The 24,699-nt window shown below is 63.6% G+C and overlaps 2 protein-coding genes across 2 annotated transcripts in view; one reads left to right on the top strand and one right to left on the bottom strand.

Annotated features, from left to right (window-relative positions):
* Nucleotides 1-127: 127 nt before the first annotated feature.
* RASSF7 (Ras association domain family member 7) lies at nt 128-23,875 on the bottom strand. The gene is made up of 6 exons (XM_039911346.1): nt 23,796-23,875; nt 7,563-7,705; nt 6,012-6,625; nt 5,846-5,947; nt 2,037-2,178; nt 128-243 (listed from the first exon to the last, which is right to left on the bottom strand). Exons 2-6 carry the CDS (start codon nt 7,663-7,665, stop codon nt 212-214), a joined length of 993 nt encoding a protein of 330 aa, XP_039767280.1. The 5' UTR covers nt 7,666-7,705; nt 23,796-23,875; the 3' UTR covers nt 128-211.
* Nucleotides 15,196-24,699, top strand: part of LMNTD2 (lamin tail domain containing 2) — a 36,259-nt gene continuing 26,755 nt past the window's right edge. The window contains exon 1 of the mRNA XM_029061573.2: nt 15,196-15,362. Coding sequence (XP_028917406.1) covers nt 15,196-15,362 — 167 coding nt within the window. The remainder of the gene's footprint in view (nt 15,363-24,699) is intronic.

Consider the following 24,699-nt stretch of genomic DNA (forward strand, 5'->3'; position numbering starts at 1 on the left):
TCCGATCGCGCCGACGGGCACGGGTCCGGGCCGCCGGCGGCCCGGCTCAGAGTCCGCGGGGGCCGCCCGGCCGGACGCGGGGCCCCGGCCGGCGGGGTTACCCGACCGGCCCCGGCGGCCGCGTTCGCCGGCCCCGGGCCTCGCCCGGCGGCGGCGCCCGGGAGGACGCGGGCTCCGCGGCCACGGTCGCTGTCCTCTGGGGCTCTGCCTTCTACCTCCAGGCGCTCTGCCGTGCGGACACCGCTGCAAGACACAAACGAGGGCGTGTGAAAGGGACGCGGCTCTGGGACAGAGGGCCGCCCCCGCCCCGGACCCCTTCACCGCGCGGGACCTCGGGGACGGAAGGGGCGGGGGCACGCAGCCGAAAATAACGATAATCGTGGCGTCCGTTAAGCACTTACTACGCGCCGGGCACCGTAGCAGATACCCGGGTTGGACGCGGTCCCTGTCCCCCGTGGGGCTCACACTCTCTATCCCCATTTCCCCGACGAGGCGACTGAGGCGCAGAGAAGTCAAACGACTCGCCCGGGGTCACACGACAGACAAGCGGCGGAGCCGGGATTAGAACCCACCACCCCCTGACTGGCAGGCCCGGGCGACTAGTCCAGTTCTGGTCTCCCCCTGAACTGTAAGGCCCCCGAGGGTAGGGACCGGGCCTGCTGGCTTTATTGGCCTCTCCCGAGTGCTCGGCACAGTGCTCTCCCCTCAGCGGACCGTCAGCTCCCCGGGGGAAGGGACTGTGTCTTCTGAACTCTGACTCCCCCAACGCTCGGCACAGTGCTCCGCACACGCTAGACGGGAAGCCCGTCGAGGGCAGGGATGATGTCTATTTACCGTGCGCTCCTAATCGCTCGGTCCGGTGCTCTGCACGCAATAGACCGGATGCTCCTCGAGGGCGGGGATCGCGTCTACTAACTCTGTTGTCCTCTGCCAAGCGTTCAGTACACCGCCCCGTGAGCCCCCGGGGAGGGACGGGGCATCCCGTCTAATTCCCACCCGTGTAGCCTCTCCCGATGTTTACTACGGTGCTCTGCACCCGGCGGGTGCTGAATCGACCCGATCCCTCTCGCACCCGAGAGGCGCTCAATAAATAGCCTCGCCGTCCACCCCCGCCCCCGGCCCCCGCGGTCCGGTCGTGGCCCGCCGGGGTCCCCGGGGGGACCGTGCAGGCCCTCTCCGGCGGGGCGGTCACCCCGGGCAGGGACGGGATGGGCACCGGAACGGCCCCCTGCCCCGGACCCCACCAAATCCCCGCTAGACGCTCCGCGCGGCCCTCTGCCTCCCGCTTTCCGGACAGGACGGGCGGACAGGCGGAGGGAGCGGACGGGCGGGCAGACGGGATGGACGGACGGGACGGGGGGCAGTCGGGACGGAGAACGAGGACGGGCGGGCGGACGGGCAGGACGGGCGGGCAGGGCCGGAAGACGGGACGGGCGGGCGGGCGGACGGGACGGACGGGCAAGGAAGCGAAGGACGGACGGGACGGGCGGAGAGGACGGAGCCAGGACAGAGGGGTGGACGGGCGGGACGGGCGCGCAGGCCGAGCGGGCAGACAGACGGGACGGTGACGGGGCAGACGGGCGGACGGGCAAACTTGCAGGACGGGCAGACCGGACAGGACGGGCGGGCGGACGGACGGGACGGACGGGCGGACGGACCGGGCGGACGGACGGGACGGACGAACGGGCGGACGGACGGGACGGACGAACAGGCGGACGGACGGGACGGACGAACAGGCGGACGGACGGGATGGCGGGCGGACGGACGGGCGGGGGCCCGGGGGGGGTCTCACACATAGATGGCCTCCGCGGCCAAGCCCGCCAGCAGCGGGACCCGCGGGATCCGGGGTCTGCCCGGCCCGGGCCCGGCGGGGAGGCGGGCCGGGGGTCCTGGGAGGAGAGGAGGGGGACGCGCCACCGGGGTCGACGGGGCGCGGGGCGGAGCGGCCCCCCCCCCCCGCCCGCACGAGGCCCCCCGCCCCCTCCCGCGGACCCCTCGCGCCCCGGGGGCCGCCCGCGACGGGGGAGGGGGCCGACCTGAGTTGCCGCGGGGGGAGGGGGCGGGTCCGGGCGGGGGGCAGGCCGGGGGGGTGACCGTGGCGCCCGTCTGCTGGATGAACTGCTGCAGGTTGCACTGGCGCAGCTCCTTGTTCAGGTCTTCCAGCTCCCGCGTCTGGGCCTGGCGAGGCGGGACGGGACGCAACGGGGAGGGGTCACGACCCCCAGATTCCCGCCTCCGGGACCCCCACTCCCTCCCCCTTGGATCCGTCCCCCCCCGCCTCAGCCCCACAGCCGATGCCCCCCTTTTTTAAAAATGAAATTTTTTCGCTTACTACGTGGCACGCTTACTACGTGCCGGACACCGTACCAAGCGCTGGGGTTGATACAAACTGATCTGGTTGGACCCGGCTCCCGTCCCACCTGGGGCTCACGGTCTCACAGTCAGAGAAGCGGCGCGGCTCAGCGGAAAGGGCCCGGGCCTTGGGAGTCGGAGGTCACGGGCTCTCATCCCGCCTCCGCCACTTATCGGCTGTGTGACCTTGGGCGAGTCACTTCGCTTCTCTGGGCCTCAGTGACCTCATCTGGAAAATGGGGATGAAGACTGGGAGCCCCACGGGGGCCAACCCGATGATCTTGTATCCCCCCCCCCAGTGCTTAGAATAGTGCTTGGCACATAGTAAGCGCTTAACAAATGCCAAAATTATTATTATTATTATTATTAATCCCCATTTTACAGATGAAGGGACTGAGGCACAGGGAAGTGAAGTGACTCACCCCAACTCTTGGCTCCGTCCCCTTTATTCACCCCAACCCTCAGCCCCACAGCCCTGTTGGTGTTTTTTTTTTAAAAAGAAATGATATGTGTTAAGTGCTTACTGTGTGCCCAGCACTCTAATAATAATAATGTTGGTATTTGTTAAGCGCTTACTATGTGCCGAGCACCGTTCTGAGCGCTTGGGGGAGATCCGGGGTCATCAGGTTGTCCCGTATGAGGCTCCCAGTCTTCATCCCCATTTTACAGACGAGGTGACTGAGGCCCAGAGAAGTGACGTGACTCGCCCACAGTCACCCAGCTGACAAGCGGCGGCTCCGGAATTCGAACCCGTGACCTCTGACTCCCAAGCCCGGCCTCTTTCCGCTGAGCCACGCTGCTCCTCTACTAAGCGCTAGGGTAGATACAGGGTCATCAGGTTGGACACAGTCCAATGTGCCCCGTGGGGCTCCCGGTCTTCATCCCCATTTTCCAGGCTAGGGAACCGAGGCCCAGAGAAGGGAAGTGACTTGCCCGAGGTCACACGGCAGGCGGGTAACGGAACCAGAATTAGAACTCAGGTCCTCCTGATGCCCTGCCATTTATTTTCATTTATCTATATTTATATTTTGAATGCCCATCTCCCCACTGAGGGCAGGGAACGCGTGCCTACCGACCCTGTTCTATCGTCCTCTCCCCAGCGCTTAATCCAGAGCTCTGCCCGCGGTGAGCGCTCAATGACCACAGCGTGGCCTAGTGGGTAGAGCCCGGGCCCGGGAGTCAGAAGGTCACGGGTTCTAATCCCGACTCCGCCACGTGCCTGCCGTGTGACCTCAGCCAAGTCACTTCCCTTCGGTTCCCTCGCCTGGAAAATGGGGCCCGAGCCTGGGAGCCGCAGGTGGGACGGGGACCGGGTCCAACCCGATTTGCTCGTCTCCACCGCGGCGCTTAGTACAGTGGCTGGCACCTAGTAGGCGCTTAAGAAATACCAGAATTATTATTATGAGAAATCCCACTGACGGTACCTTGGCTGATTCGGCTCGGGGGAGCAGCGAACGGCATCGTTCCGATGAGGGGGCAGCAGATACGACCCCTGAAGCCCCCTGAATGACTGACACGGGACCTAACTGTTCTCCAGATTGTCAGCTCTTTAATAATGATAATAATGTTGGTATTTGTGAAGCGCTTACTATGTGCAGAGCACTGTTCTAAGCGCCGGGGGAGATCCGGGGTCATCGGGTCGTCCCTCGTGAGGCTCACGGTCTTCATCCCCGTTTGACAGATGAGGGAACTGAGGCCCAGAGAAGTGAAGCGACTCGCCCACGGTCACCCGGCTGACAAGTGGCAGAGCCGGGATTCGAACCCGCGACCTCTGACCCCCAAGCCCGGGCTCTTGCCACTGAGCCCCGCTACTTCTCTAAGAAGGAAGTCTCCCAACTCGGTTGTACTGTCCTCTCCCGTGCGCTTAGCACAGTGCTCTGTAATAATAATAACTGTGGTATTTGTTAAGTGCTTACTATGTGCCAGGCACTGTACTGAGCGCTCGGGTGGGGACCGGCAAGTGGGGTCGGACACAGTCCCGGTCCCAGCTGGGGCTCAAAGGCTCAATCCCCATTCTACAGATGAGCGAATTGAGGCTCAGAGAAGTGAAGGGACTTAGTGATAATAATAATAATAATTATTATTATGGTACTTGTTAAGCGCTTACTACGGGCCAAGCACTGTTCTAAGTACTGGGGAAGCAACAAGTTAATCGAGTTGGACACAGGCCCTGTCCCACAAGGGGCTCACACTCCAAGCAGCGCGGCTCAGTGGAAAGAGCCCGGGCATAGGAGTCAGAGGTCGTGGGTTCTAATCCCGGCTCCGCCACCTGTCAGCTGGGTGACTTTGGGCAAGTCGCTTCACTTGTCTGGGCCTCAGCTACATCATCTGGAAAACGGGGATGATAACGGTGGTATTTGTTAAGCGCTTACTACGTGCAGAGCACCGTTCTAAGCGCTGGGGGAGACGCAGGGGAATCGGGTCGTCCCACGTGGGGCTCACGGTCTTCATCCCCATTTTACAGATGAGGTAAGTGAGGCACAGAGAAGTTAAGCGACTCGCCCACAGTCACACAGCTGACAAGTGGCGGAGCCGGGGTTCGAACCCATGACCTCTGACTCCCAAGCCCGTACCCTTTCCGCGGAGCCTGTGAGCCCCACGGGGGACAACCTGATCACCTCGACTCTATCCCAGCGCTTACAACAGTGCTCGGCACACAGTAAGCGCTTAACAAAGATTATCATCAGTATTATCGATCCCCGTTTTACAGATAAGGGAACTGAAGCGCAGAGAAGTGAAGTGACTTGACCAAGGTCACCCAGGAGACGTACGGCGGTCTCTGACTCCTAGGCTCAGGCCCCATGGCGCTCAGTAAATACCGCTGACTGACGGATACGGGCGGGGAAAGCGTCCGCCAACTCTGCTGTGCCGTCCTGTCCCAAGCACTCAGGACAGTGCCCTGCACACCTTAAGCGCTCAGTAAATCCCACTTACGGTTCGGGGTGGGTCTGAGGGTGGAGTCCGCACCCTCCCGGGGAGAGGGATGGTCTGAGGAACCGGGTCTTTGCTGGGCTTGGGCTCCTCCCCTACACCTCATCCCCGGCCCTCCCTGCCTCAGTTTCCCCGGGATCCCTCCCCAGAGCTCCCCCACCCACCCGCAGGCTCCGCTGGGTGGCCTCCAGCGCCCGACCCGCGTCGACCAGGTCGGTTACGGGGGCTGAGGCCGCAGCCGGCCCCCGCGCCTCGGTTTCCCCGGGCCACCCCGACGCCCGCAGGCTCCTCTCGGCGGCCCCCACGCGGGCCGGGCGCCTCTCGGGGGCCGAGGCTTCGGCCGGCACCTCCCTCCTCCCCGCCTCGGTCTCCCCGGACCCTCAGGGTCCCGTCCCCTCCCCAGGCCCCCGGGCCTCCCTCCCCGACCCGCAGGCTCCTCTCGGCGGCCCCCGGCGCCCGGCCCACGTGGGCCAGGCTCCCCCCGGGGGCCGGGGCCTCCGCCGGCGCCCGCCCCCTCCCCGCCTCAGTTTCCCCGGGCCCGCCCCCTCCGGCCCCCCCCGACCTGCAGGCTCCTCTCGGCGGCCTCCAGCGCCCGGCCCACGTCGGCCAGGTTGCTCTGCAGCTGCGAGCTCTGCTGGGCCTTGACCTCCAGGTCCCTCCGCATCTTGCAGGCCACGTCCTCCAGCTGAGCGGGGCTGGGCCCGGGCGGGGCCTCCGGGGGCGGGGGCCGGGGCCGGGGGCCGGGGTCTCGGGGCCGGGGGCCGGGGGGCCCGCGCCCGGCGGAGCTCCTCCTCCAGGGCCCGGGCGCGGGCGGCCAGGTCCCGCAGCTGGCGCACGTAGTCCCGGGTGGCGGCCCGCAGGCCCCGCACGGTCTCCTGGCCCTGGCGCTGGCGGGCCCGCTCCTGCCGCAGCTCGCCCTGCCAGAAGGCCTCCTCGCCCAGCTCCGCCTCGTTCCGCCGCACCAGCCGCTCCAGCCGCAGCAGCTCGGCGGCCTCGGGGGGCTCCCGGCCCGGCGCGGGGGCCGGGCTCGGGGCGTCGGGCCGGACCCCCGGCTCCCGGAGCCGCTCGGCGCCCGGGCCGAGGGTCGGCGCCTTGCCGGGGGCCGGGCGGGCCTTGGCGGGCAGGCTGGCCCGGGCGAAGTTGCGCTCCGGGGGCGGCGGCGGCGGGCAGCCGTCCGAGGCCGGCCGCTCGGCCAGGCTGGGCCCCGTGCGCCGCAGCACGAACTGGACGTCGTGGGCGGACTGGCCGCACTGGGCCTGCGTGGCCACCGGGCACTCGTGGGGCAGCAGCTGGCGCTCCTTCTCCCGCAGCCTCTGGATGAGGACGTAGCGCCCGGTCTGGCCTGCGCGCCCCGCGACGGGGAGGGAGAGAAGAACCGATCGCCGTCGTGAGGGTCGGAACCGTAAGAGCATCTGCTGATAACCGTCACGATAGTGTCGGTGTCCGTTAAGCGCCTCCCATGCGCCGAGCGCCGTTCTAAGCGCCGGGGGAGATACGGGGTCATCGGGTTGGCCCCCGTGAGGCTCACGGTTAGCGCTTACGCGTCTAGACCGAGAGCCCACGGTCGGGCGGGGATGGTCTCTGTTGCCGAACTGTACTTTCCAAGCGCTTAGTCCAGGGCTCGGCACATAGCGAGCGCTCAAAATATACGATCGAACCAATGAACGGATGTGCCAGGCTCTGTACTAGGCACCGGGGCGGATACGAGCCAATCGGGTGGGACGCAGTCCCTGTCCCACGTGGGGCTCACGGCCTCCATCCCCATTTTACAGATGAGGGAACCGAGGCACAGAGAAGGGCCTCGCCCAAAGTCCCACAGTAGACAAGCCGGGATTAGAACCCGTGACCTTCCGACTCCCAGGCCCCTTGCTCAATCCACCACGCCAGGCTATTACGGTACTTGTTGAGTGCTTACTATGTGCCAAGCACTGTTCTAAGCGCTAGGGTGGATCCAAGCTGACGGGGCTGGACGCCGTCCCTGTCCCATGGGGGCTCACAGTCTTCATCCCCATTTTATGGAGGTGAGAACTGAGGCCCAGAGAAGTGAAGCGACTCGCCCAGGGTCACGCAGCAGACACGTGGCGGAGCCGGGATTAGAACCCCGGTCCTTCGGAGGCCCGGGTCCGGGCTCTACCCGCTAACCCACGCCGATCTTCCGCCCCGTACCCGAGGATCCCTCCCCGGGGAAGACGCCTGGGGCCCGATGCTCCCGGAGGGGAACCTCGCCCATCACCCCGGCCCCTCTCCCCCTCCTCCCCTGGGGTTGGGGTGGGCCTCACCAATGGCGCGGGCCAGCGCGATGACCACCTCTTGGCACGAGGTCTTATCCGAGACGCCGCACACCACCCGCTGGACGCCGTCCACCCAGACCTTCAGCTCCATGGCGGGAGGCGGAGGGGGGGGGAGCCAGGAATCCGTTTTCCTGCCAGGTGGAGAGGGGAAGGGGAGGTGAGATGAAGGGGGTGACCGTGCCCACAGAAGGAACCAGCCCCCTCCCTTAAAGTCGTGGGAAGCCCGGGGGGCACCGGGGCACCCTTCAGAGGGTCTCGGGGCGCCCCCGTCGACCCCGGCCCGGTCCTTCCCCACCCGACCTCCGACCCACTGGCCCCCAGATGGGGGGGTGGGGAGGGGCTCCGGGCCCCCGGAGAGGAGGCCAGTGTTGCAGAGGAGAAGGCTCTCTCGTCCTACCCTGTGGGGGCCGCAGAGGATGTTGCAGGATTCGGGCCGGTCCCCGCCTCTCCTGCTCCGGAATGAGGGGGGAGAGTTGGGGGGGGGGGTCGGGGGGGGGGGAGCTCCTGGGAAAAGCTTCCCTGCCCCATTCCCTCCGAGCCCCTCCCCCTCCCCTTCCTATGGGATGGGGGAAGGGGGTCGCCTGGGAACCAACCCCCCACCAAGAGGCCGCGGGCCCACAAAGGGGGATTAGCGCCGGGTTCATTCACTGGGGAGAAAAGACCCTTCCTCGATGCTTCAAAAGGCCGAATGCGAACTTGCGGGGCCCCTCTCTCCCACAGGGGGGAGGGGTGGTGGATTTCCCCCTCTCCCCCATTCCTCCTCCTCCCCCCCACCGTGCTGATTTCAACTCCGGGGTCTACGCGGCTAGAGCGAGTCCATTCACCTGCAGAATAAGACCACCGCCGGCTCTTGGAGGCATTTGGACAGAGCGGGGCTTCCCCCGGCACCTGTCCCAAGCGCTCAGTACAGTGCTCTGCACATAGCAATGATGATGATGATGATGACGATATCTGTTAAGCGCTTTCTCCGTGCCAGGCACCGTTCTAAGCGCTGGGGGGGGGGGATACAAGGTCGTCAGGTTGTCCCGTCTTCATCCCCATTTTGCAGAGGAGGGAACTGAGGCCCAGAGAAGTGAAGGGACTGCCCAAAGTCACACAGCTGACGAGAGGCGGGGGCGGGATTAGAACCCGCGACCTCTGACTCCCAAGCCCGGGCTCTCGCCACTGAGCCACGCCGCTTCTCTGCATTGAGTAGATGCTCAATAAATGCCACCGAATGAATGCTGCCCCGAGGACAACCAGCCGGGACCGCCCGGACACCTATTAGTCGGTCAGTTGTAGTTACTCGAGCGCTCATCGGGTGCGGAGCACTGGACTAAGCGCTTGGGAGAGGACGAAAGAAGAATAAACGGACACATTCCCTGCCCGCGACGGGTTGACAGTCTAGAGGAGGAGACAGACGTTAACAGAAATGAATAAACGACGGGCATAAGTGCTGTGGGGCTGGGAGTGGGGATGAATAATAATAATGGCATTTGCTAAGTGCTTACTCTGTGCCAAGCACTGTTCTAAGTGCTGGGGGAGACACTGGGTAATCCGGTTGTCCCACGTGGGGCTCACCGTCTTCATCCCCATTTTACAGATGAGGTAACAGGCACGGAGAAGTTAAAGTGACTGGCCCAAAGTCACCCAGCTGCCAAGTGGCGGAGCCGGGATTAGAACCCACGACCTCTGGCTCCTCTGCTCTTTCCACTGAGCCACCCTGCTTCTCTAGATCAAGGGAGCTAGTCAGGCGAGGCAGAAGGGAGTGGGAGAAAAGGAGGGAGGGGCTGAGTCCGGGAAGGCCTCGTGGAGGAGATGCGCCTTCAAGAAGGCTTACTGGGGGAAAGCGTGGGGGTCTGGACCCAGTCCCTGTCCCATGTGGGGCTCAGTCTTCATCCCCATTTTCCAGATGAGGAAACTAAGGCACAGAGAAGTGAAGTCTCTGGCCCGAGGTCACACAGCAGATAGGCTAGGAGGAGCACCACCGCCTCCCCTCCTCCTCCTGAGTCCCACATGGGACCTGATAATAATAATGTTGGTATTTGTTAAGCGCTCACTACGTGCAGGGCACCGTTCTAAGCGCTGGGGGAGACACAAGGGAATCAGGTTGTCCCCCGTGGGGCTCACCGTCTTCATCCCCATTTTACAGATGAGGTCACTGAGGCCCAGAGAAGTGAAGTGACTCGCCCACAGTCACCCAGCTGACAAGTGGCAGAGCCGGGATTCGAACCCATGACCTCTGACTCCAAAGCCCGGGCTCTGTCCAACGAGCCACGCTCCTTCTCTTTTGTACCTGCCCCGGCGGCCCTTAATTCAGTGCTTGGCACATAGTGGGTGCTTGACAGATGCGCATGGGCTAGGAAGTCAAAAGGTCATGCGTTCTAATTCCGGCTCCGCCACTTGTCAGCTGAGTGACCCTGGGCAAGTCGCTTCACTGCTCTGGGCCTCAGTGACCTCATCTGGAAAAGGGGGATGAAGACTGGGAGTCCCACATGGGTCAGGGACTCCGTCTAACCCGATCGCTTAGACTGTGAGCCCACTGATGGGCAGGGATGGTCTCGACCTGTCGCCAAAGTGTTCCAAGCATTTAGTACAGTGCTCCGCACATAGTAAGCGCTCAATAAATACGACCGAACGAATGAATTAGCCGGGACCTTCCCCAGCGCTCAGAACAGTGCCCGGCACATAGTAAGCGCTTCTCCCCCTCCCCATCGCCCCAACTCGCTCCCTTTGCTATCCCCCTCCCGGCCCCACAGCACTCGTACGTATATATGTACATATTCATAACTCTAATAATAATAATTATGTTGGTATTTGTTAAGCGCTTACTGTGTGCAGAGCACTGCTCTAAGCGCTGGGGTAGATGCAGGGTAATCTGGTCGTCCCACGTGAGGCTCACAATCTAAATGCCCATTTTACACGAGGTAACTGAGGCACAGAGAAGATATCAATGATGCGTATATAGCTATAATTCTATTGATTTCTATCGATGCCTGGTTATCTGTTTTGCTGTCTGTCTCCCCCGCTTCTGGACGGTGAGCCCGCTGTTGGGTAGGGGTTGTCTCTCTGTTGCTGAATTGTACTTTCCGAGCGCTCAGTCCAGTGCTCTGCACGCAGCAAGCGCTCAATAAATACCATCGAATGAATGAATGGTGAATGAATGAATGAACAAAGACCATTTTAAAAAATATACAATTAGGGGAGGGAGCGCGGGCGCCCCCCGCCGGCCGCCGCGGAGACTGCAGGCGGGGAGGGCCTGCCCCTTTAAGAACCAGAGCAAGATTGCGGCGGGGGGGGGGGGGGGGGGGGCCCCGGGGATTCATTCATTCAGCCATTCATTCATTCAGTCGTATTTATTGAGTGCTTACCGTGTGTAGAGCACCGTGCTGAGCACTTGGGGGAGTCCACTACAACAACAAACGGACCCACTCCCAGCCCACAGTGAGCTGCAGTCTCTGGTGGCAAGACAGACATGAATACTGTGAGCCCATCTTGGGCAGGGATGGTCTCTGTCTGTTGCCGAATTGTCCTTTCCAAGCGCTTAGTCCAGTGCTCGGCACACCGTATGCGCTCGATAAATACGACTGAATGAATGAGTGAATTAATAGAAATCGATAAATGATATGGAAGTAAGCGGGGCGGGGCGGGGGGGATGAAGAAAGGGAGCGAGTCGGGGTGACGCAGAAGGGAGCGGGAGAAGAGGAAAGGGGGGGGGTGCAGTCAGGGAAGGCCTCTTGGAGGAGGCGGGCCTGCGATAAGGCTTTGAAGGGGGGAGAGTCATCGAAGGAAGTGGGAGAAGAGGAAAAGAGGGCCTAGTCAGGGAAGGCCTCTTGGAGGAGGTGGGCCTGCAGAGGGCCTAGTCAGGGAAGGCCTCTTGGAGGAGGCGGGCCTGCCATAAGGCTTTGAAGGGAGGGAGAGTCATCGAAGGAAGTGGGAGAAGAGGAAAAGAGGGCCTAGTCAGGGAAGGCCTCTTGGAGGAGGTGGGCCTGCAGAGGGCCTAGTCAGGGAAGGCCTCTTGGAGGAGGTGGGCCTGCGATAAGGCTTTGAAGGGGGGAGAGTCATCGAAGGAAGTGGGAGAAGAGGAAAGGAGGGCCTAGTCAGGGAAGGCCTCTTGGAGGAGGCGGGCCTTCACTAAGGCTTTGAAGAGGGGGGAGAGTGATCAGATTCGAGGAGAGAGGGCACTCCAGGCCACGGGCAGGATGTGGGCGAGATGGAGGGACAGTGGGTTCGTTCCCTGGTTCCCGGGGGTCTCCTGCCTCATCCCCGGGGTTGGCTTCGGGCCCCTCCCTCCCCGCAGCGGGCAAGGCCCTTCTGCCCAGCAGGTCGGACCGGCACCGCGCCGCCTCCCGCCCGGCCGGCCCCGGGGGGCAGGATGGGAGACGGCAGCGGCCCCCGTCTCCGGGGAAGAGGCGCGCCTGATGTCCGGGGAGGGGGCTCGGGCCTGCTACGCCTGCGCCGGCCCCCTCCCCCAGCCGAACCCACCACAGTGCGGGGGGGGGGGGGGGGGCTGCCTTTACCCCGGGGGAGGGGCACCCGAGTCACGGCCGGGCTGGGGGCCGGCGGGGTCAGAGGGACCCCAGCTTGTCCCCTCCCTCCCGCCCGCCCCCGCCCACTCCCCCCCAGACACCTGCCAACTATGAGACTGTGAGGCCATCGCTGTAATCTTCTCCAGCGCTTAGTACAGTGGTATTTGTTAAGCCCTTACTATGTGCCAGGCACTGTACTCATTCATTCATTCAATAGTATTTATCGAGCGCTTCCTAGGTGCAGGGCACTGGACTAAGCGCTTGGAACGGACAGGTCGGTAACAGATAGAGACAGTCCCGGCCCTCCGACGGGCTGACGGTCTAATCGGGGGACACGATGGCAAAAGAATCAAGGGGAAGAACGTCTCAGGAAAACAACGGCAAATAAATAGAATCAAGGTACTGTACTCAGCACCGGGGCGGGTACAAGCGAATCAGGTGCTCCCGCCTTCAAAACATCTCTACTTGGACGCCCTCCCGTCACCTCGAGCTCGACGACGCGTCCAAAAGGGAGCTCCTTATCTTCCCACCCCAACCCGCCCTCCCCCCGACTCTCCCACCGCTGTGGACGGCACGGCCACCCTCCCCGTCTCCCGGGCCCGTGACCTCGGCCCCATCCTCGACTCCTCTCCCTCACTCGACCCACATATCCGACCTGTCGCCGAATCCCGTCGGCTCGACCTTCGCCGGGTCGTCAAAACCCGCCCTCTCCGCTCCATCCGAACGGCCGCCGCGTTGATTCGTCCTCGATGACGGCCTCCTGGCCGACCTCCCCGCCTCCCCTCTCCGCTCAGCCGCCCGGATCATTTTTCTATAAAAACGTTCGGGACCCGCCGACCCCCCTCCTCAGAAATCTCCAGCGGGGTCGCCCGTCCGCCTCCGCGTCCGAGGGAAACTCCTCACCGGCGGCTTCGGGGACCTCGACGCCCTCGCGCCGCGACCCGGCCCGCACACCGTGCTCCTCTGACGCCGACCGACTCGCCGTACCCCGATCCCCGGCGCGGCGGCGGCGGCGGCGCGGCCCTCTCTCCCACGTCCCGCCTCTGGCCCGGAACTCCCTCTCTCCTCCTCCCCGACGATGACCTCTCCGCCGCCTTCAAAGCCTTATCGGAGACCCACCTCCTCCTCCAAGAGGCCTTCCCCGACTAAGCCCTCATTTCCTCTTCTCCCACTTCCTTCTGAGTCGTCCTGTTGGCTCCCTTTATTCACCCCTCCCTCAGCCCCACACCACTTATGTCATTGATTTCCATTCACGCCCGTCACCCCTTCTGTACTGCAAGGTCGTCGCGGGCAGGGGCCGTGTTTGCCAACCCTGTTGTCTCGTCCTCACCCGAGTACATAGTGCAGCGCTCTGCACCCGGCAAACGCTCAATAAATACCACCGCTCACAGGAAGTGCTCTATAGATATGAATACTACGCTTGGGACGTCCACGGTTCGGAGCCCGGGCCTGGGAGTCAGAGGACCTGGATTCCGATCCCGGCTCCGGCATACGCCGGTCAAGAGTCCAGCCGCTCTCCGGGCCTCAGTTTCCCATCTGTAAAATGACAATTCCATCCAACTCCCTCCTACTTAAGGCTGGGAGCCCCACGCAGGACACAGACCACGTCCCACCGGGTCAACTTGAACCAACCCCCGGTGCTTACTACAGCGCTTGACACGCAATCAGTGCGGCAAGGCCTACTGGAAAGAGCGGGGGCCTGGAAGTCAGAAGGACCCGGGTTCTAATCCCGCCCCCACCACTTAAGAATAGCAACTGTGGTATCTGTCAAGCGCTTACTATAAACCGGGCACCGTACTAAGCGCTGGGGTAGATACAAGGTAAATGAGTTGGACCCAGTCCTTGCCTCACACTGGGCTCGCAGATTTCATTCCCATTTTCCAGGTGAGGTCACGGAGGCCCAGAGAAGGGAAGTCTCTGGCCCAGGCTCACACAGCCGACAAGCGGCGGAGCCGGGATTAGAACCCAGGACCTTCTGACTCCCAGGCCATCGCTCTATCCGCTAGACCACACTGCCTCCCACTTTGGTGGACTTCACACTCTTCGACGGCGTGGCTCGGGGCAAGTCGCTTCACTTCTCTGAGCCTCAGTTCCCTCCCCTGTAAAATGGGGATGAAAGCCCCGAGCCCTCTGTGGGCCGGGGACTGTGTCCAACCTGATTAGCTCGTATCGACCCCCAGGCACTAAGTCCAGTGCCCTGGCACCTAGTAAGCGCTTAACACCATAAAAAAATTTACTGATTTGAGTTAGCCTTAGGAAGGCCTCCTGCTCCATTTTATTTATTTATTTTGGGGAAGCAGCAGCCTAGCCCAGTGGAAAGAGCATGGGCTCGGGAGTCACAGGACCTGGGTTCTAATCCCGGCTCCGCCACCTGTCTGCAGCGTGACCTTGAGGAAGTCGATGGACTTCTCCGGGCCTCAGTTACCTCAGCTGGAGAATGGGGATTAAGACTGCGAGCCCCATGTGGGCCAAGGACTGTGTCCAACCTGATGATCTTGTATTTATCCCAGTGCTTAATATAGTACTTGACCTATGTTAAGCATTTAAACACCATTAAAAACACGCTTACAGATGCCATCATTATTATCACAAAGTAGCACGGCCTAGTGGATCGAGCCCGGGCCTGGGAGTCGGAAGGTCATAATAGTAATGTCGGTATTTGTTAAGCGCTTACTATGTGCAGAGCGCCGTTCTAAGCGCCGGGGGAGATACGGGGGGTCATCGGGTCGTTCCCCCGTGAGGCTCCCGGTCTTCATCCCCATTTTCCAGATGAGGGAACCGAGGCCCAGAGAAGTGAAGTGACTCGCCCACAGTCACCCGGCTGCCGAGTGGCGGGGCCGGGATTCGAACCCATGATCTCTGACTCCCAAGCCCGGGCTCTCGAATCCCGGCTCCGCCACTGCCGGGTCTGCCGGGTGACCTGAGGCAGATCACTTCACTTCTCCGTGCCTCAGTGACCTCATTTGGAAAATGAGGATTGAGACTGCGAGCCCCATGTGGGACAGGGACCGGGTCCCACCCCATCTGCTTGGATTTGCTCAGTATATTGCCCGGCAAATAGTAGGCGCTCAACAAACAGCAGAGTTATTATCGTGACTACGATTATTACCGCAATGGCACCTGGCCCCGGGGCATCCCCTGACCCAGGCGGGAACACGGGCAAGCGAGTCAGGCGGGTCACGGGGCCGCGCCAGTCCGACCGGCTTCTCTCTTCCCCGGCCCGGCCCGGCCCTGCCCGAGGGCACCACCGGAGGTCTGGGCTCGGCTCGACCAGCCGTCAGTCAGTCCGTCGTATTTATCGGGCGCTTCCCGTGTACGGAGCACGGTACTGAGGGCTCGGGAGAGGAAAACAGAACAATAAACGGTCACCTTCCCTGCCCACGCCGAGCTGACGGCCCGGCGGGGGAGCCAGGCCTGAACAGAAGGACATAAAATGGCAAATGTGGACACGGGTGCCGCGACGGGGGATGAATCAAGGGAGCAGACATTCATATAAATCGACGAATTACGGGCGATTTGAGATGCGATGATCCGATCGGTGTCGGCCTGAGTGCCCACGGCCAGGAAGCAGCAGCGGGCGAGAGGCAGCGGGGCTCGGTGGCAAGAACCCGGGCTCGGGAGTCAGAGGGCATGGGTTCGAATCCCGGCTCTGCCACTTGGCAGCTGGGGGACTGTGGGCAAGTCACTTCGCTTCTCGGGGCCTCAGTGACCTCAGCTGTAAAATGGGGATTAACTGGGAGCCTCACGTGGCGCAACCTGACGACCCTGTATCTACCCCGGCGCTTCGAACAGTGCTCTGCACCCAGTACGCGCTTAACAAATACCAACGTTATTATTATTAAGAAGTGTGGATGAGGTGGGTGGAGCCCGGGAGTCAGAGGCCCCGGATTCTGATTCTGCTAGAGAAGCAGCACGGTGTCGTGGCTAGAGCCCGGGCCTGGCAGTCAGAAGGTCATGGGTTCTAATCCTGAGTCCACCACTTGTCTGCTGGGTGACCTTGGGCCAGTCGCTTCACTTCTCCGGGCCTCAGCTAGGTCCTCTGTAAAAGGGGGATCGAGACCGTGAGCCCCACGGGGGGCAGGGACCGTGCCCCACCTGATTCGCTTGCATCCACCCCAGAGCTTAGTCCAGGGTCCGGCACGTAGTAAGCGCCTAACGGACACCATCGTTATGATCATTGTCGTCGTCGTTAAAAAATAATGGCGGCTCTGCCACTGGTCTGCTGCGTAACCTTGGGCAAGACGCTTCTCTGGGCCTCAGTTCCCTTGAAAATGGGAACGAAGACTTTGAGCCCACGTGGGACAGGGACCGTGTCTACTCTGATTAACTTGTGTCAGCGCTCACCACAGTGCCCGGCACATAGTAAGCACTTAAACACCACAAAAAAGAAATAAAAATGTGCAGCATGGGAGAGGAGCCATATCGATTCAGACCCCCAGGGTCACCCCTTCCCCAATTCAAAAGGCGGGGCGGGGGGGGGGGGGGCGCGGGTGTTTTTTAAGCACTGATTATGTGCCGAGCACCGTACTGAGCGCTAGGGGAGATCCAAGATCATCAGGTCCCTCCTGGGGCTCGCGATCTAGGAGGGACAGGGAACAGGGAGTGAATCCCCATTTTAGAGACGAGGGAACTGAGGCCCAGAGAAGCGTCTTGCCCGAGGTCACCCGGCGGAGAATGGCAGGGACGGTCTTCCAACTCCCAGGCCCCGGCTCTAGCCGCTAGGCCAAGCTGCTTCTCAAGCCCTACTCCCCCAGGCCGGGTTTTCGGAGGAAAGGTTAAGATCAGAAGAACTCTGCGTGGCTCAGTGGAAAGAGCCCGGGCTTCGGAGTCGGGGGTCATGGGCTCGACTCCCGGCTCTGCCGCCTGTCAGCTGGGTGACTGTGGGCGAGGCGCTTCACTTCTCTGGGCCTCAGTTCCCTCATCTGGAAAATGGGGATTAACCGTGAGCCTCACGGGGGACAACCCGATGCCCCCGGATCTCCCCCAGCGCTTAGAACAGTGCTCTGCACATAGCAAGCGCTTAACAGATACCAACATTATTAACTCTGTGTAGCCGGGGGTGCACGCCCATACCCACGGCTGGCTTCCGTCCCCTTCACGCCCCCGAAACCGCCCCCTCGAAGGTCACCGATGACCTCCCCCTTGCCAAATCCGCCGGCCTCTACTCCATCCTCATCCTCCTCCACCTCTCGGCTGCCTGGGCTCAGACAGTGTGGCCCACCCCCTTCTCTCGGAAACGTTATCCAACCTCGGCTTCGCTGACCTTGTCCTCTCCCGGTCCTCCTCTTCTCTCTCTGGCTGTTCCTTCTCCGTCTCTCTCGCGGGCTCCTCCTCTGCCTCCCATCCTCTAACTGAGGGTGGGAGTCCCCTCGAGGTTCAGTTCCGGGTCCCCTTCTACACCCACTCCCTTGGAGAACTCATTCGCTCCCAAAGCTCCGACGATCGCCTCTATGCAGAGGACACCCCAAAATGCCCCTCGCCAGCCCCGACCTCTCTCCCTCTCTGCGGTCTCGCATTTCCTCCGGCCTTCGAGCCATCTCTCGCCCAGTACGGAGCTCCTCATCTTCCCACCCGAACCCCGCCGTCCTCCCGTCGACTTTCCCATCTCCGTCGACGGCCCCGCCACCCTTCCCGTCTCGCCAGCCCGCGACCTCGGCCTATTCAGTCCATCGCCAAGTCCCGCCTGTTCCCCCATCGCATCATCGCTAAAATCCGCCCTTTTCTCTCCATCCGCACTGCCGCCACGTTAACGCAAGCGGTCTGTGTCGGCCTCCCCGCCGACCCCCCGGCCGCCTGCCTCTCCCCACTCCGGTCCAGACCTCACTCTGCTGCCCGGCTGGTTTCTCTACGGAAACGAGCGGGACGTGTCACCCGCCGCCCCCTCCGAAACCTCCAGCCCATCCACCTCGGCGTCAGACGGAGACTCGTCGCCGTCGGCTTTAACCCGTCCATCCCCCGGCCCCCTCCTACCTCGCCGGGCCGCCCTCCTCCTCCGCCCCGGCCCGCACGCTCCGCTCCTCCGAGGCCGACCTTCTCCCCGTCCCTCCGTCTCCCCTTCCTTCCTCGTACCTGACGGACGGACGACTCTCCCCGCCCCCGCTTCGAAGCCTTATCGAAAGCCCGCCTCCTCCAAGAGGCCTCCCCTGCCCGAGCCCCGCTTTCCCCTTCTCCCGCTCCCTTCCGCGTCGCCCGGACCCGCTCCCTCTCTTCATCCCCCCTCTCCGCCCCACACCGCTTATGTCCCCATCCCTCACTTATTCCTTTATACTAACGTCTGCCTCCCCCATATCTGTTAACTCTGTTGTACCGTGCCCGCCCGAGCGCTTAGTCCGGGGCTCTACGCACAGTAAGCGGCGCGGCTCAGTGGAAAGAGCCCGGGCTTGGGAGTCGGAGGTCGTGCGTTCGAATCTTGGCTCCGCCACTTGTCAGCCGGGTGACTGCGGGCAAGTCGCTTCCCTTCTCTGGGCCTCAGTGACCCCAACTGTCAAATGGGGATTAACCGTGAGCCTCACGTGGGACGACCCGATGACCCTGAATCTCCCCCAGCGCTTACAACGGTGCTCTGCACATAGTAAGCGCTTATATACCGACGTTATTATTATTATTATTATTAAGCGCTCCATAAAGACCACCGACTGATCCCCATCGCTGAGTCCAGTGTTCTGCACACAGTAAGCGCTCAACTAAACCCTCTGATCCATTGTGATTCGATTTCAACCCCGACCCGGGTGCGAGGGGAGGAATGGAGGGGGGGCGGGGGAAGGGGCGAGGCCCTTACCTATCCTTCCTCAGCTCTTCCCTGCAGCGGGAGGGATTTAGGTGAGGTATTAGGAAAGACCGGACCAACCTCTGACCTCACCGGGGGAGCATGTGGGAGGAGGGGAAGGAAGAGGGCACTCACCTGCCAATCCTCAACCGGGTCGGTGTTTACATACCAAACCCTGGCGTGCAAACAGCAGGAGGGGGAGGGGGCAGACAGCAAAGGAACAGGTTCAGCTACGGCTGAAGGAAGGCCCCCGCCCCCTCCCCCCCCCTTCCCGGCGGGGCCCAGAGGTCGGGGGGTGCGGGGTGCGAGTCTCGCCGGCCAGGAGGACCCGCCGTCCTCCCTCTAGGCTCCCTCCTGGGGGGGGGGGGGGCGGCAAGCGAGGGAGCCGGGGAAGGCCCGGGACCCGCCCCTTCCATCTAAGCCCAGGAAGGGTGGGGTGGGGTGCTAAGGTCCTGGGTTCTAATCCCGGATCCCCCACTTCTCCGCTGCTGGGGGACCTTGAGCAAGTCGTTTCACTTCCCTCATCTGGAAAATGGGGAGTAAGGCTCTGGAAAACGGGGGATGGGGGGCGGGAGCCCCATGGGGGACGGGGACTGTGTCCCACCTGATGAGCTTGCAGCTATCCCGGCGCTCGGCACGCAGGAAGGGCTTAAGACGTAACAATAACAATAACGACGACGGTATCTGTCAAGCGCTTACTACATAATAGTAATACTAATCGTGTTGGTATTTGTTAAGCGCTTACTATGTGCGGGGCAGCGTTCTAAGCACTGGGGGAGATACAGGGTCATCAAGTTGTCCCACGTGAGGCTCACAAGTTAATCCCCATTTTACAGCTGAGGTAAGTGAGGCCCAGAGAAGTGACTCGCCCACGGTCACACGGCTGACAAGTGGCAGAGGCGGCATCCGAACCCGTGACCTCTGACTCCCGAGCCCGGGCTCTTTCCACGGAGCCACCCTGCTCCCGCACCGTTCTAAGCGCCGGGGGGGGGGGGGGGGGATACAAGGTCATCAGATCGTCCCCACGCGGGACTCATCTTCATCCCCAGTTTGCGGATGAGGCCGGGAGAAGTGAAGGGGCTTGCCCCAAGTCACACAGCTGACAGGTGGAGGGGGCGGGATTCGAACCCGTGACCCGTGACTCCCCAGCCCGGGTTCTTTCCACTGAGCCACGCCGCTCACTAGTATCAGTAGTAGTGTTTAAGACCCCCCCGCTGTCCGGGGCGGGGGGAGCTGGGGCCCCCCTCCCCACCCTCCGTGGCTCCGAAAGGAGAGGCGACCCCCCCCCCCCAAAACCCCTGCCAACCGGGGGGGGGGGGGTCCCGGAAAAAAGGGGGTGGGCGAGGAAGCCCAGCGGCCCCCACCCCCGCACACGGCCCCGCGGCCTCGGGATTCCCGGAGACTGAGTCAGGGGGGGCGGGGGCGGCCCGGGACCGACCCACTCCCACCCGGAACTCGGGAAGAGGCTGGTGCCGGGCCGGGAAGGGACGGGAAGCAGCGCGGTGTAGGGGGGAGGACCTGGGTTCTAATCCCTCCTCGGCCACCCGTCTGCTCTGCGTGACCTTGGGCCGGTCACTTTGCTTCTCCGAGCCTCCGTTCCCTCCGAGTGGAAAATGGGGGTGCGGGTTATAATAATAATGTTGGTATATGTTAAGCGCTTACTACGTGCAGAGCACCGTTCTGAGCGCCGGGGGAGATCCACGGTCATCGGGTCGTCCCACGTGAGGCTCCCGGTCTTCATCCCCATTTGACAAGATGAGGTCATTGAGGCCCGGAGAAGGGAAGCGACTGGCCCACAGTCACCCGGCTGACGAGTGGCAGAGCCGGCATTTGAACCCATGACCTCCGACTCCCGAGCCCATGCTCCTTCCACGGAGCCGCGCTGCTTCTCGTGGGGGGGCAGTTCTGGGTCCACCCTGATTAGCCTGGATTCATTCATTCGATAGTATTTATCGAGCGCTTACTATGGGCAGAGCACTGTACTGAGGGCCCGGAGCGCTTAACACATAGTAAGCGCTTAACGAATACCGTCAGAGGGTCTTGGGCTTCGCGGAGGCCCGGGGAGGGGGCCGGGGGGGCAGCTCGGGCCAGGGCCAGGAGGTGAAGCAGCCGTATTTCTTTCTCCCTTTATTTCTCTTATTGTCTGTCTCCCCCTCTAGACTGCGAGGCCAGAATATGTCTGTCTGTCTGTTGTTCTGTCCTCTTCCAAGCGCCCAGTACAATGCTCCGCACACAGTAGGCGCTCAATAAATACGATTGAACGAATGAATCTCTTTGTTGTTGTCTTGTCCTCCTCCAAGCGCTCAGCACAGTGCTCCGCACACAGTAAGCGCTCAATGAAGACTAGCGGACGAATCTGCCGTCGCCCCGTCCTCCTCCGGGCGCTCAGCACGGTGCTCCGCACACAGTAAGCGCTCAATGAAGACGAGGGAACGAATCTGCCGCCGTCCCGTCGTCCTCCGGGCGCTCAGCACGGTGCTCCGCACACAGTAAGCGCTCAATGAAGACGAGGGAACGAATCTGCCGTCGTCCCGTCCTCCTCCGGGCGCTCAGTACGGAGCTCCGCACACAGTAAGCGCTCAATAAATACGATGGAAGAGTGGTGATGGTATTTATTAAGCGCGCACCGAGTTAAGCGCTGGGAGAGAATACACAGGTAGGCATCGGACACGGACCCTGTCCCTCGGAAGGGGGGGGGGGGCCTCACGACTCGGTTGGCGGAGAGAGCCCAGGTCCGGGAGTCCGAAGGACCTGGGTTCCAATCCCTACTCTGCCACCTTGGGCAAGTCGCTTCACTTCTCTGTGCCTCGGTTTCCTCAACTGTAAAGTGGGGATACCCGCTGTCCCTTCTATTTAGACCGCGAGGCCCAGGCGGGACGGGGACGCGTCCGACCTAAATGAGGCCGTAGTAACGATGACGTCGGCATTCGTTCGGCGCTCGCTCCGGAGCGCGCGGGGCCCCGTTCGAAACGCCGGGGGAGATACAGGGTCGGCGGGTCGGCCCACGCGAGGCTCACCATCTTAACGCCCGTCTTGCCGACGAGGTCGCTGAGGCCCAGAGATGGGAAGTGACCCGCCCCCAGTCCCCCGGCTGCCGGGGGGGCAGGATTCGAGCCCGCGGCCTCGGACCCCCAAGCCCGGGCCCCCTCCCCCGGGTCTTCGAACGGCGCGCGACACGGAGCGAGCGCTTAACCGAGATCTTCTCTTACACGACCGGGATTCGGACTCAGATCCGGGCGCAGCCGGGCCCCGACAAACGCGACCCCCGTCGCCCCCCGACCTCGGCGGCGGGGCCTCGCGGGTCCGGCCCGGGGTCGGGAGGCCCAAGGACCGGGGTTCTAATCCCGCCACCCATCTGCCCCGTCGCCTTGGGCGCGTCGCATCGCTGGGCCTCGGTGACCTCACCTGCAGAACGGGGGGGGGGGGGGGGATTCAGACGGCCAGCCCCGCGGGGGACGGGGACCCCGATTCGCCCCTCGCCGCTCCGGCGTCCGATACGGTGCCCGGTGCCGGGCACGGCGGAAGGACTTGACGAGGGCCACGATTAGCATCATCATCATCGTCATTATTATTACTGGGGGGGGGGGGCTTGGGAGAATTGCGGGGGAGGGCCCCGCCACCTGCCGCCCACCCCCAAACAGGGGTTGAGGACTCCGGGGGGACGGGGACCGGGGCGGGGAGGGGGGGGGGGGGAAAGCTGCGTGGGCAAGGGACACGGGGGGGGAGGGGGGGGCGGACACGCACACAGACACATCCACACCCCCCCCGCCAGACGGACACACGACGCTTGCACAATTGGCAATCTGTTCCCCGGCGGTGGGTCCAGGGGAGGGGGAGGGGGGGGACTCCCACGCACCAAGCCGGCTGCGGGGGGAGGGGGGGAGCCTGGAACCCACATCCGAGGCTCCCACCGGCCCCGGGGGCGGGAGGGGGGTGGGAGGGGACCCACCGCGAGGCCCCCCAAAGCAGGGCCCGGGCGGGCGGGGGGCAAACGGCAGGTGCGGCGGCCCAGACCCCAAAACTCCCCCCGGACACACTCCGCAAATCCTCCCGATGGGGTGATGCTGATGGGGGTGGGGGTCGGGTCCGGAAAACGGGGGGAGGGGAGGGAGGGGTCCCCGGAACGTGGGGGAGAGGGCTCCCCGGAGAACGGGGGGAAGGGAAGGAGGCTCCCCGGAAAATCGGGGGAAGGGGAGAGGGGGGTCCCCAGAAAGAAGGGGGAGAGGGGCCCCGGAAAGAGGGGGGAGAGGGAGAAAGGGGGGTCTCCGGCAAACGGGGGAGAGGGCTCCCCGGAAGACGGGGCGGAGGGAAGGAGGGCTCCCCGGAAAATGGGGGGAGGGGGACAAGGGGGTCCTCGGGAAATGTGGGGAGGGGGAGGAGGGCTCCCCGGAAAACTGGGGGAGGGGCAGAAGGGGGTCCCCGGAACGTGGGGGAGAGGGCTCCCCGGAGAACGGGGGGAAGGGAAGGAGGCTCCCCGGAAAATCGGGGGAAGGGGAGAGGGGGGTCCCCAGAAAGAAGGGGGAGAGGGGCCCCGGAAAGAGGGGGGAGAGGGAGAAAGGGGGGTCTCCGGCAAACGGGGGAGAGGGCTCCCCGGAAGACGGGGCGGAGGGAAGGAGGGCTCCCCGGAAAATGGGGGGGGGGAGAAGGGGGTCCTCGGGAAATGTGGGGAGGGGGAGGAGGGCTCCCCGGAAAACCAGGCCCAGGTCACCTCCGCCCCCGCCCAACCGGGGGGGCCCCCACCCCAACTCCGCGCCCCCCGCCCCCCGGGGGAAACTTTTCCGGCGCCGCCCCCTCCCCTCCCCTCCCCCTCCCCCCGGGAAGGAAACCTGCAGGTGCGCGGGGGGCGGGGGGGGGGGGGGTCCGGGCTGCCCCCGGGCCGTACTGGGCGCCCCCGGGCCGTACCGGACGCCCCCGGCCGTAGCGTCGGCCTGGGCTCGCGTCCCTCACCGGGCGTGGGGTCGGGGGGTCCCTGGGCGGCTCCCGCGGCTCCTCCTCCGCCTCCTCCTCCGCGCCGCCGCCGAGGCTGCCGGCCTGCGCCCCCCCCGGGCCCCGCCCCGCCCCCCCCGCGCCCCCATTGGCCGCCGCCGCCGCCGGGGCCCCGCCCCCCAGACCTGCCATTGGCCGCCGCCGCCGAGGCCCCGCCCCCCGCCGGGGAGCCCCAGGTGAGGGCGGGGCGGCGCCCGGGCGGGAGCGGGGGGAGGGGCTGCTCCTCCTCCTCCCTCCCCCTCCTCCTCTTCCTTCTCTTTCTCTTCCTCCTCCTCCTTCTCCCTCCTCCTCCTCCCTCCTCCTCCTCTTCTCTTCCTCCTCCTCCTCCTCCTTCTCTTTCTCTTCCTCCTCCTCCCTCCCCCTCCTCTTCTTTCTCTTCCTCCTCCTCCTCCCTCCTCCTCCTCCTCCCTCCTCCTCCTCCCTCCTCCTCCTCCTTCTCCCTCCTTCTCCCTCCTCCTCCCTCCTCCTCCTCCTCCTCCCTCCTCCTCCTCCTCCTCTTTCTCTTCCTCCTCCTCCTCTTCCTCCTTCTCCTCCTCCTCCTCCTCATCATGTTGGTACCTGTGAAGCGCTTCCTCGGTGCCGAGCACCGTTCTAAGCGCCGGGGCAGATCCGGGGTCATCGGGTCGTCCCCCGTGAGGCTCCCGGTCTTCATCCCCATTTGACGGATGCGGGCACTGAGGCCCAGAGAAGTGACCCGCCCACAGTTCCCCCAGCCGACAAGTGGTAGAGTGGGGATTCGAACCCATGACCTCTGACTCCCAAGCTCGGGCTCTTGCCAAGGAGCTGGGGAGTCAGAGGTCGTGGGTTCTAATCCCGGCTCCGAAGCTTGCCAGCCGTGTGACTTTGGGCGGGTCGCTTCACTTCT

This window comes from Ornithorhynchus anatinus, chromosome 3, assembly GCF_004115215.2.
Source record: "Ornithorhynchus anatinus isolate Pmale09 chromosome 3, mOrnAna1.pri.v4, whole genome shotgun sequence".
In the NCBI taxonomy this organism is placed as follows: Eukaryota; Metazoa; Chordata; class Mammalia; order Monotremata; family Ornithorhynchidae; genus Ornithorhynchus; species Ornithorhynchus anatinus.